Source organism: Prosopis cineraria, unplaced genomic scaffold (genome assembly GCF_029017545.1).
Source record: "Prosopis cineraria cultivar Desert tree isolate PC_DT_omini unplaced genomic scaffold, ASM2901754v1 PC9, whole genome shotgun sequence".
Lineage (NCBI taxonomy): Eukaryota > Viridiplantae > Streptophyta > Magnoliopsida > Fabales > Fabaceae > Prosopis > Prosopis cineraria.
Window position 1 is genome coordinate 27,085,982 of NW_026555340.1, and position 12,816 is coordinate 27,098,797.

The 12,816-nt window shown below is 34.2% G+C and overlaps 1 protein-coding gene across 2 annotated transcripts; it reads right to left on the bottom strand.

Moving 5' to 3' along the window:
- Nucleotides 1-1,532: 1,532 nt before the first annotated feature.
- LOC129320624 (ABC transporter G family member 32-like) lies at nucleotides 1,533-10,336 on the bottom strand. 2 transcript variants are annotated; one of them, XM_054966155.1, is made up of 24 exons: nucleotides 9,959-10,336; nucleotides 9,725-9,845; nucleotides 8,687-8,775; nucleotides 7,762-7,846; nucleotides 7,373-7,532; nucleotides 7,216-7,292; nucleotides 7,040-7,093; nucleotides 6,676-6,766; nucleotides 6,301-6,602; nucleotides 5,934-6,215; nucleotides 5,470-5,786; nucleotides 5,232-5,392; nucleotides 5,043-5,146; nucleotides 4,758-4,917; nucleotides 4,508-4,624; nucleotides 4,320-4,411; nucleotides 3,898-4,230; nucleotides 3,532-3,822; nucleotides 3,345-3,428; nucleotides 3,116-3,249; nucleotides 2,781-3,008; nucleotides 2,372-2,543; nucleotides 2,023-2,277; nucleotides 1,533-1,874 (listed from the first exon to the last, which is right to left on the bottom strand). In XM_054966155.1, exons 1-24 carry the CDS (start codon nucleotides 10,210-10,212, stop codon nucleotides 1,602-1,604), a joined length of 4,236 nt encoding a protein of 1,411 aa, XP_054822130.1. In that variant the 5' UTR covers nucleotides 10,213-10,336; the 3' UTR covers nucleotides 1,533-1,601. The 2 variants fall into 2 exon arrangements, with proteins under 2 accessions (XP_054822130.1, XP_054822128.1); XM_054966153.1 differs by having other exon boundaries at nucleotides 4,505-4,624.
- Nucleotides 10,337-12,816: the final 2,480 nt, after the last annotated feature.

A 12,816-nucleotide genomic window follows, 5' to 3' on the forward strand; every position in this document is an offset into this window, starting at 1 on the left:
CTGCAACCAAAAGGGTTAAGCAATTATCAGTAGAGAAAGGGAGAATCATATTAACATAGAAAAAATAGGTTAGTTACCAACGAGTTTGGTGAAAGAAGTTAATCCCTCACAATATAATAAATTAAGTTTAAATTTTTATTAAAAGTAATGTTAATATTTAGTGTTTGATTATATTTTAAACACAATTATCTCTAATAAAAGAGTACGTGTAATAATAAAAAATAGGTCAATTGACATAGAAATATGAGCTCACTTCTTTTATTTTATTTTCAAATAAAAAAAATGTTATATATATATATATATATATATATATGAAAGTAACCATGAAAATTTAATTATTGAGAGGTACAATTGGTAGCCAATACCAACATGACTAGCCGGCTATTGTTCCTCACTCCTTTTTTTCCTTTCTAATTTTTTCTTTTACTTTTTTGGGTACAAAAGACACTTAAGAGGACCCTCTGTATTAAATTTCTTGTCTATAAAAGAGGAATTTTATCCTGGAAAATGTCAATAAAGTTCCGTAACAGTGAATCTATGACTATTAAGTCGGTAAAATTTTTAAAAAATAAATTGTAAATATTAATCCATTCAATTGCAAATAAAAATTTCAACTATAATCTGATAGTTATATTTAAAATTTAAATATCTTACTTGCAATTAAACTCCTAAATTTATAACCATTTGAATTAATATTTACAAATAATTTTTGAAAAAATTTTGTCAGGACCTAATTGTCATAAATTTATTATTTTGGAATTTTAATATCATTCTCTCATTTTATCATATTTGTCTTTATTTATGTCAATTTGACTCCAATACTACAAAAATAATTATTTATTCATATACTACTCTTTTAAAATATTTTTCAAAATACTATAAATTTGGAGCTCAGTTTGTATCGGACCATATATATTTTTTTAATATGGAAGTACAAAATTCGATGTCACAGACTCACTTCTGTACTTATAATTTTTGACAGGAATTAAGTGATTTCAAAATTTGATTAAGTTAATTATATCATTTTAATAGGAATAAGCATCAAAAGCATATACACGATAAAGGGCATGAATAGATGATATGTTGATTGGATGTCAATGGCAGAGATCATATTTAAAATTTGAGGCTTTGCTTCCTTCATCATATATAGTAAGACAACTAAGAGAGTGTGTTCGTTTTTTTGTTATGCTTAAGGAACTAATAACCTCATCATTAACATTCACCTTACTTTATTGGAACAAATAAAGATATCATAGTGGCTCAAGGAATGGAATTTGACTTCTTAAGAGGACGAAAATACAACTTATGTTCCATCCTCCATTGAGGAACTATACATTTGATCGGATCCTTCTTTTGAACTCTAACAGGCCAAATTCAAGAGTCTCATTCTGCAATTGGTAAAGTTCTACAATATAGTAGTAATTTCCAACAGTTACGATCCATATCAATGTTTGCTTTTCTTCTTTAGACTGCAAAATGCAAATGTCATCTTCCAAAATACAGGAGTACTTTTCGCAACGTAAAACAACATATACACAAAATTCATATATTATTTCAAAATTTCAAAAGTACAGTTGCTGGTGGCAAACAGATCGTTCTCATCATCTCCTTTGAAAGCAAAAGAACTTAATTGCAAAGGCAAATATCACAGCAAAAAGAGTGCAGAAACCAGCCACCGTGACAGCAACAACGCCTAAGAAATCATGCCTATACCCAAAAACATCATTAAGTACATGTCTTGTACTCTTAAATTTGTCTCCATCAGACAACCTCACCAACTTATTATCATCACCATATTGTGAAATCACAAGACCATAGAGTGTCCATGCTACTGGGTTTGCCCAATAGTACCATCTCCACCATATAGGGATTCTCTGAGAAAAGGACCAAAATACATTATTTATTTGTTAACATGCCGTTCAGTTTATCCCAACAAGTAAAAATCTGACTTATGCCACTCCATATGGATATCATAAAACATCAAAACTTGGAAGTTAAGAAGAAATCAACTTCAATAGATACCTTATGAGGGATCATAAAACCACTGAAAAGGTTCCACAACATATAAAATGGAGCGGCTATGATGGAAGCAACATCATGATTTGGCGTGAGAGCCGTGGTCATCATTCCATAGAATGTGAAGTACAACATGGTAAAATACATCAGATACATGTACCAAATAAATTTTTCAGCAGTCCAGTCAAAAGAAGCCATGTAGTAGAATATTGAGCAGTATATCATGGCTTGTGCAAACACGTAAGGAAACTCAATAACAACCTGCGAATTGAAGGGTAACGAATTATATAACTTTTGGAAACAATAAGTTTTGATCAGTGAAGTCTGAAAGAATTGTAATGCCTTGAAAATAAACCTGAGCAAATGCAAATGGGAAGGCTGAATACATCCCTGCAGCTCTTTCTCGATACGAAACAGATCTTTCAATAGAAACAACAGGTTGAACAGACGTGCCATTTGTGATGCCAATGAACAAGATTGCTGAATACAAAGACCCCATGGCATTGAATAGATCTTGCTGTGTTTCCCTATTAAATTGCAAAATCAAGTCAAACTCAATTTTCATGAGGTGAAATGGTACGTCAGAAATAGAAAAAAATCAGACCCAGTGCTGACTGTTATTTTGTTAGTTGCTTTTTCCTAGAAGGGCTTTAGACAGTCAACTACAAAAATAGAAACGCATTTAATCATGGATGGACCTCAGTAACAATGGACAATCAATGATTTCCCAAATTTAATGTACAGAGCCTCTTTGAGGAAAGGACCTTTTTGCACCAAATCTCCAGCATATTGTCCCAAGCATCAGTGAGATGATGACAGTGTAGAAGAAGCGCACAGCAGTGTATTGTGGGTTACGCCAGTAAGATAGATTTTGCTTCCAAAGACATGTTAGAAACTGGTCAAAAAATGACCTGCAATACTTGGTTGGAAAATGCAATTCTACTGAATCGCTGCTTGGCTTGCTCAGGCTTTCAACCAGTTCTTTGTTACGTCTAAGGAGAAAGGGGGAAAAAAAAACAGGCAGTATATGAATACATATAGGTGAGCAATGGTAAATAGTAAATTTAAGGACAAGCTTGAAGAAAAGAATTACACATACTGGAATAAACTTGATCTTCGATAGATCTCGGCGAAGTCCACTCCCAGACGGCTTTCTTCTTCTGAAGAAGTAACATCCAGCATCCATGCAGCAGGATTATATCCAGTTTTAATCTTTGGGACTCCTTCAATTGTCTGCAAGGAAATCTTCTTATGAGAAATAGTCGAGGTATGCTTCATTAGCATTCGACTATAGTAAGCATATCAAATGGAATTGTACATCCACTGACCTCAAAATACTTGATTAGCTCACATGACCTAGGGCCAAGTGGACCAGCATATATGATCTCTCCCCCACGCTTCATAAACAGAAGCTGTAAAAGAAGTTTCATTTGGTGGAGCCATTGAGGAGATAGAAATTGAGAACGATTGCGTGTGTGTGTGTGTGTGTGTGAGAGAGAGAGAGAGAGGAAATACCTCATCAAAAGACTCAAATATGTCAATGCTAGGCTGATGAATTGTGCAGACAATAGTTCGTCCTGTATTTACTATATTTCTCACAGTTCTCATCACAATAGCAGCAGCACGAGCATCCAACGCTGATGTGGGCTCATCCATGAAGACTATAGAAGGGTTAGCAACTAGTTCAACCGCTATAGTTAATCTTTTTCGTTGTTCTGTTGACAATCCATCAATTCCTGGTAGACCAACAAGTGCTCTACTTAGTGAAGTAAGCTCTACAAGCTCCATTACCTCTTCAACAAAAGCCTGACAATCAAAGTGCTTCAAAAATCATTTTGTGCCCATCATATGAGAAAAGAGCCTAATTTGTTGAACAAATACCTTTTTTGTCTCAAAGTTAACATCTGAAGGTAATCGAAGCCATGCAGAGAACAGTAGCGATTCCAAAACTGTCAAGCAAGGGGAGTGAACATCAGTCTGCTCACAGTAGCCAGAAATTCTTGCAAAAGTGTCTTGCCTTTTGGGGTAGCCAGAGATATATATGTCCCCTTCTATGATGCCGCCTGTTTTTCTTCCACCTAATACATCCATGAGGGTGGTTTTTCCAGCACCACTTACTCCAACCAATGCTGTTAGTACACCAGGCCTAAAAGCTCCAGTAACATTAGCTAACAGTTGTAGCCTGTCTTGCAGTATCCCTTGTTGTTTCAATTCCTTGAGTAACATTTGAATTGAAAACCAATTAGTGTGCCAGAAGAAAATCAAAAGAGAAAAAAAAATGAAAAACAAAACCAAAAACACACCAAAGGGACATCCACATGGTAATTGATATTGCTGAAAGCCAAGGAAAGTGGTTGAAATGGGAGAACCATTCCCCTTTGCTTAAAAGCTATTGCTGCAAAGAAATGACAACAACGTGAATACCACTTCCCTCTGATCAAACATGCAAGTATAAACAAAATTGTTGATAATTTTAGAATTAGCAAACCACTTGATCTTGATTGACGCAAGTAGTCTCTCAGCTTCATGGGAACACTTCTGTCTTTCCTTCTCTCTTCTCTCTCTTGCAGCTCCTCCTTTGAGACTACAGCTTGTTTCCTTCCCAAGGCTAAACCAAGTTTAAGGAGCAAAAAAATGTTATCATTGTTGAACAAAATTGTTTCTGCTCCATGAAACGACAGAAAGAAAGGTAACATTAGATTCCTATAAGGCTTGAATAGCGTTCACTGAAGATTTCTTACGCTTGAGGTAAGCTAAGAAGATTGTGAATAGCGTGTTGAATAGAACTGTGTATCCGATCATTGCACCAACACCAATCCAATACCAATAGCCCTCTGCATATAAGCTCCGCTCTCTTAATAGTGCCTCACCCAATGGATAGCTAGATTGATTTCCAATTCTCTGCAAAGAAAGAAAATAGCAAGCATATTTTAACACTGAGGAAAATTTTGGGCAGAATAAACATATGTAAGAACCTCAGAACATTACCAAAAGCATTTTGCATTTAGAAAGTGATGAGTGGATACCTTATCCCAAGAATGTCTAAGAAACTCATTTACAGAAGCGGAATTTTGTGCATACATCAAAGGAGAAATCCAAAAGCCCCATATCCACCAAATTGGTATTCGATCTGCCCAAAGTTTTGATTAAAAAAACTTTAGTAAATTCAATTAATCAAATCTAGAAACATGTAGAGATAGCATTTCCCATTCAACCTCTTGAAATTATATATCCTCCAAGAGCCATCACAACCAACATGGCGAAGGATCCAAAGGTATTGGCTACTATCATATTCCGGCCCAAGGATCCTATCAAACGAAAAAGAGCTATAGACATCTGGTGCAAACAGAAATATAGCAAGAACTGCTGGAAAAATCTGCAGAACCAGAAAAACACACCTACAATAAGCAGTCAGAATGAATGGAAAAAAAAACAAGTTAAATCAAATTATACCCAGAAATTGCAGGATCAAATCCAATTGCATAGTATGTGACTGCCACCCAGCATCCAGCCTCCATGAGGGAAGTGGGGATACTGAGGACCCAAGAAGGGAGTGTATAAACCCAGCTAGGATAAAAATGCAAGTCTCTGTGCTTGTAAAGTAGTGGAAGCTTTGTGACCAACATTGGCACCTCCGTAAAACCATTAAAGAGAATAATAACCATAGAGAAGTATAGGGCACCAAGATAAATGCCTCCATCATCGATAGTATTGTGATGAGTTGTTGTCCGGAAGAAAACACTCATTGTGATCAAAGCAACCAAAAGAAGCTGAAAACAATCAGTACAGCTCAAGATTAGCTACATAATGTTCCTTCCATCATAAAACTACAAAAAAAAAAAAAGAAAAGAAAAAAATCGATTCTAAAGAAAAATTCAAGCTTATAAAGCTCATGGTGAGTAAACAAGTGAGATTACCTGAACAAATTTAAAAACATAAATAAACGAATTTCGTTTCATTAGCAGCTTCTGCCACCGGAAGCTGGTCTTTAAAAGATCACGCCTTTTTGCGCCATAGCTATAAGTTGCCAAGGCTGCTGGATGATTATAACGTCTATCGAAATAAATACTCAGGTCTTCATACAAATTCTTTCCTTCACGATAAAGGTGAAATGCTCGTGCAAACATGCCAACAGGTATGTACCGGTAAGGGCGGTCAAGCATAGCCCAATACTGTTCTTGGTCCCTTTTAGATGTAACCTGAGAAGAATTTGAAGTTTGAGCAATGACTAAAAGCATATAGAATAGAAACTGATATTCTGCTCTCCACAGCTCTACTACTCACTTCTTGCAAGAAATCTGCCACATTCTTTCTCTCAGGGCAAGTAAATCCCATCAAGTTGAAAAATTCAAGAGCAGATTCACGAGGGCCTTGATACACAATCTGACCCTCACACAAAAGAATGATATCATCAAACAGCTCAAATGTCTCTGGCGATGGCTGAAGAAGAGATATGATAGTGGTTGCATCAAGTGCATGGGTTGAGTGCTTAAGATATCTGATAATCTGATAAGTGGTTGAACTATCAAGACCAGTGGATATCTCATCCATGAACATCACTCTCGCTGGGCCTACTAAGAGTTCACCTGAAAACCATACATCATCTTATTTAGTAAATGCACTGAAGGGACGGTGCAAAACAACGTGCATATCATTCACCTGTAGTAAGTCGCTTCTTTTGGCCACCTGAGATGCCCTTAAGCATTTCATCTCCTACCAATGTGTCAGCACAAGAGTCCAAACCTAATATCTTTGTCAGAACTATTTTAGTACCTCAGAATATTTATAAAGACCCAAACAAGGAAATAACCTCACAAATCTGGCATAACTCTCATATCCATTATTATTTTTTAAACACAGATACTATTGCTTAGGGAGAAATTCTTTTCCCACTAAAATTGATTGCAAAAAAGTCAGAAGAACAGTGTGAATTTGCATCAGATATTATATCAGTAACACAAAAATATTATCTTTTTTAAGTAAAATTTATGCCATTTTCATACGTCCGGAAGTTTGAGAATACCTTCATGATGTACTCTACCGCAAGATTTGTTTCCTGTCCCGCCAAAGCTAGTGACTACAGAAAGAAACTGCATTGGATTGATTTGTCTCCGCAGATGAAGTATAAGATTTCATTTTTTTGTAATTTAGAAAAACACATGCATTTAAGAAGGAAAATAATGTGATATGAAGAAGGACCTTCATAAATATATCAAGATCTTCATCAGGTTTTATACCAGCTTTCTTTTCTCTTCTAGCAAGTTCCACTAACATATCTGTAAGGATTTGAATTTTCGTATTTATCATCTAAAAGTGAGAAACGATCGCAAATCACCAGAGTCTCTTGAGAGCATACCATATTTAAACCCAACACCTTGACAACGTCCAGCAAACTTGAGTGTTTCCCTTACAGTCATCTCTGCTGCATGATAATCTTGTTGGCCAATATAAGCAGATGTTTTCTGGGGAACAAACTCATCCAGACCATGTCCATTGTATGTGATGCTCCCTGACATCTTCAAAGGTCATACAAAATGTTAATGGAGAGGGGAAAAGAGAGAGAATTGAAATGAAGTATACCATTACGTCTGATGAGCTTATAATAGAGAAGGCGCCATCCACGACATCTTCAAAGATCATAACGTTTTTTTAACTTTTAACTTGCAGAAAGTAAATTATGTACTATGTTATCACCTTCAGTTATTATGTTATTATGTGGTTATTGGCAACAGAAAAAATAAGTACCTGCAAACCAGGTCCCAGCCTCCCAGCAAGAGCTAGGAGTAGAGTTGTTTTTCCAGAGCTTGGTGGACCCAATAGTAGCGTCAGTCTGAAGGAAAATAAAACAAGAATGTACAAGAATTTTCAGTTTAGTTTTATGTTTTTAATTAATTTTAGTATGATTTAATACTCAATTAATAAATCACGCGTCTCCTCATTTCATATAGTCTAATTTAAGATATATATATATATATATATATCTTTTTTTCTTTTGGAATTACAAGATATATGTCTTGTTTATAATTTGAATATACTTAAATCTTTTAATCGAATTCAGAGGTGAATAACTCATATGATGATAACATTTATGCTAGAGTAAAGCTTAGCTGAGGGAAAATATTGTAAGAAAAATATTGCTATAAATCAAATTTTCAGGCAAGAAGGCTGAACTCATTTATCTTCCTTATCAAAAGATTTACATATCCAGATAGTCAATCAAAATAGTTGTTTTTTCCTCTTATTTGTTTTGGCCAGTAGTTTTTTTGTATTAATATAAAAAAACATTTCAGGTATAAGAAGGCTGCAAGGCGAGTAATTTGTTTTCTATGTTCTTTCTTTAAAAGGACAATTTTTTAAAAAAATTATAATTATTATTCAATAAAAGTATTTATTTTCATTACCAAAAAAAAGTATTTACTTTATTTTTTAAATAAAAATGATAAAATTTTATTTTTATATTTAATTGTTTTATTTTTTTTAATCAATTGAAATTACAAATAGTGTGGGGAAAAAGATAGTAAGAAAATAGTAGTAGAAGCTAGCATCGGCGAAGCCTGATTCTCTCAAGTCTATGCTTTGCTCCCCATAATTGGACGTGTAAAACTGTTAACCCCACGTCCCCAGAGATTAATTGTCAAAAGAATTACAAAATTTAGATTCCAAAGCTTACCTCGAAGGCCTGATTATTCCACTGATGTCTCCTAATATTCTCATTTTACTTCTCTTCCTTCTGCTTATCCGCAGCTGCCTCAAAAGCGCCTGCATCATTTATCAAAGAGTGGAATCAAAACTACGCGGATCATTGACATGTCCAAACAGAGGCTTTTGTTTTTTTTTTTTAACCAGAGCCAAACAGAGGCCTTTGACACCACAAAAAACCCACCAAAACTCATCCTAATAAATTAATCATCCAACAATTTTATAAAAAAATTGGGTGAACCAGCGACTAAACTATTAAATTCACCATGTATTGATTTGTTCAATGAAATACTTTGTTAGTAAAGAATTTGATTATAATAAGGACTACCATCTTTATAGTTAAAATGTCTTGACCGGGTAGATGATTGAACTAGCATCTAAATTAAGGTTGTTAGACGCACGAGTTTAAATGAACTCATGATAGTTATATAAACACATATCATAAACTCGGATTATAAACTCGTAAGAGTTTTCCTCTATTAATAAATAGCCATTAAAATATGATTATAATTTAATTTAAATATATTAAAAATATAAATAATTAAAATTAAACCCATTTATATTGATAAATTATCATATACAAGACATAAAAATTTTAAAATAGGAGAACTTATTTTTGATATTTTTGTTTTCTTTTTTTATTAATATTAGTTTTTGTATTTTAAGTTTTTTTTTTCTTTGAGCGAAGTCTTATAATTTTTATAAATTAAATTCTTCATAGTTAACTCACTCAATCGAAAAAAAAAATTAATGTGTTTAACAAGTTTAATCAAGTTTGTATTTAATTCGAATTTGTGAATTAATTAACACGATTTTATAAGTTAAAAATATAAAAATAAAAAATTTAAAGATAAACTCGTGAGTTTCATTAATTTATATTTAGTCTAAATTTATTAGTGAGTTAATATAATTTTATAAGTTGACCATATAAAGTCAATTCAAAAATTTGATAACTATGTCTAAACTATCGAATTCTCTAAGTTGCACAATAGGTTTGTAAGAAAGATACCTCGGCCATGTTGCAGATATAATTAGGAATTGTGGGCAGCGCTCTGCTTCCTACGTGCACAAAACATTCCACCGTCAAGTGTTCAAATCGAACCTCCACCTTCGGAAAACCCAAACTCACCCTGTTTATGTACCATTCATCATGTTCAGTTCAGCCAAATCAGTTATATGCATGCTTTTGTTTCGTTGCTGAGAATCACAGGAAACTTATCAGACTTAGGCTTTGATTTCTTACGCGTCAAACCGGCGTCTAATCCGATCGAGCAATTTTTCGGGATCATGATCCGCCCACTTCATCAATCTTTCCAAGAGCAGCTTCCTCTCCTCCGCGTCCAGTTCCCTCACGTCCACCACTTTCCGTTCGCCTCGTAAATCCTTGAAGATGCCTCGGCGAACTCGCTCGTACGTGGGCAGCCTCTCCAATGAGACCCGCTCGTCTTCCCTCAAGGACGCCGTTCCTGCGAACACATTCTCGCCGGAGTTCCACATTTCGTCACGCAAGAATCCACAGCGCCTCTCTTCACGCTCCCAAACACATCCAATGCCCACTTAATTAATGCCGATACGGTTTCAGAGAAGAAAGGGCAGAGAGCAGTGAGGGGGAGAGTATGCGTGTGTGTAACTAAATAGGTAACAGAAGTGGGAAGCACAAATAGTATGGCCATTTTCAACCTAATTTCCAAATGGTTTGCTTCTGAATGGGGTTGAGTTGGTGAACAGCCGGTAGACTCTTCACTCTCTAGATTGGTTCACCAGAAAGATTCACTGAATTTTCAAGTTTTATTCTTTGTTCCATTAATCCTGAACGCCAGGTCTTATCTGCCATTAACGTATAAATTTTTGCCCCTGTGGAGATTAACGCTTATTACCGTCGTAGGAAAAGGTTTAGTTAATCTGGTGAAGTTGGTTTACCAGTACTTGACTGCAAGTAACACAGTCATCACCTTCGTCCTCCCTTGATACCATCACGATATGTGTGTGTACTGTCTCCAAATTTCAATTGGCGAGACTGAAATCATACCTAAATTCAGAGTAGTGTAGGTTAGTTTTTGATGAAAGCGTTCACCTTTTGAGGTGAATCATCAACTGTTCTAATTTAGGTATTAAACCAGGTCTTTTTCATTTTATATCAATTATGACAGCGTTCAATCTTTGATAAAAATTAAATAAGAATTGATGTTCTTTCAACTATGAAAATAATATATTTTAAAACACTAAATTATTTTATAAATGATAACTCTTAATTATTTTCTAACTTCTTTGTTGCGCGATTTTATCTGCTGTTTTGCAATTAAAAAAATGCTCCATTTGCATTGTGGAAGAAGTGATTTTTTATTTTTAAAATTATAATGTATCTTATTAGGCAGAAGATGAGCTCTGTAGGTGATTCCAAAAAAAAGAACATGAGCTATGCAGCAAAAAGAGTCAAATGAGTCCTGATAGTTTTTTTTTTAAAAAAAAAAAAAACCGGCGAGTCCTGATTGTTGTTGAATATAATACTATCTCATATATATATATATATATATATATTCTATGATATTGAAAGTGTGTGGTTTAACCTGGAACCACATTCTTATTGTCAAACCATTGAAACAAAGTTTTTATTTGCTCAAGAAACAAAAAAGTTCTTAAAAGGGTAAAAGCGGAAGAAAATGATATTAAAAGAAGAGAAAATCGCTAAGAAAGTTATTTTACTTTTATGGAGGAAAATGTGAACATGAATACAAGATTACTGCATAGATTGACCTAAAGTGTAGTTTTTTTTTTCCCCGAGGCTCAAATTTTGTATCTGTGAGTAGTAAATGTTACATTATCTTGTAACAGTTAGTACTAGTAGCACTCTCTCTCTCTCTCTCTCTCTCTCTCTCTCTGTGGGTTTTGTCCAACAAGATGTTGATAGCAATAAAACTTAAGCAGAATGGGATTAATATCACTCTTGCATCTGCTTGTGATATGAAGAGACATTCAAAAAGGGATTATATATTCATACAAACTTGAATGAGATTTTGTGTTTAAACAGCTGTAACTCATTTTCTTAAAACTTCTTGAAAAAAATAATGTAGTTCAAGTCATATTTTGAGTTAGAGCAATTTATTTTTACCTATTTTACTGTATGTTTAAACCGACTATTTTTTAATTATAAAATATAAATGATTCTCTTAGAATTAAAAATATGATCATAACCTTTTTAAAACTAATTTTTTTTAAAAAATATGGCTTACATTTCAATTTAAATTATTTTTCATTGATTTTAAAAGATGAATTCTTGATCTTAATTCATACATTCTCTAATTCTTAACATCTGAGCCAACTTCAGATGTAGCAATATTTGTTAACTTTATGAAAGGAAAATATATAATTTGAAAAAGGAAAAAAAAAAAACTGATTGAGTTGGGCATTCTCAAAATTTCGCATTGCCACATATTTCTACCACTGAGATTGGCAATCACTTATCCGTACTAATGCCATGTTTTGAATTTGAATTCAACTTTATTTGATACACAAGTAATGAATAATAACAAAATGTAATCAAAGCACTCTCTCAAGAGGGTGACGAACTTAAAAGTATTTCAAATAAGCTTTCATTAATTAAGTTCATATCATCAAAACATGATTTTGAATAACAGAGGTCATACAGAATTAAAAATAAAAGGAAAATATTGTTGTTGTTATTTATTAAGAGATTTAGAAGATACAAAGAAGATCGCTTATGAGCAGCATCAGACGATGATGAAGGACAGCAACAACAGAGCTTATCGAAGCAAAACTCGCAGGTTTCGTAGCAGCAGAAACAGAAACACGTGGCGAACAAACTGCGTACAATAATCCCAGCAAATCAGTTAATTAATAAATCTTGGGAGAGGAAATCATCACTGTAAACCAAAAAAGACGAACAAGAAGGAAGAAGCAACAAATCAAGCACAAAGACAGCCCTTTTCTTCGTGGCGTTTCTGAACATGTTCATGATAACTCATCTGCTGCTGTCCCGGAGCGTCCATGCCTCTCTCTTTCCTGAGAAGCACATGAAGGTCCAACCAAATCCACTGCTTATATGTACAACACTCATGATCCAACCTCTAACATCAATATCAA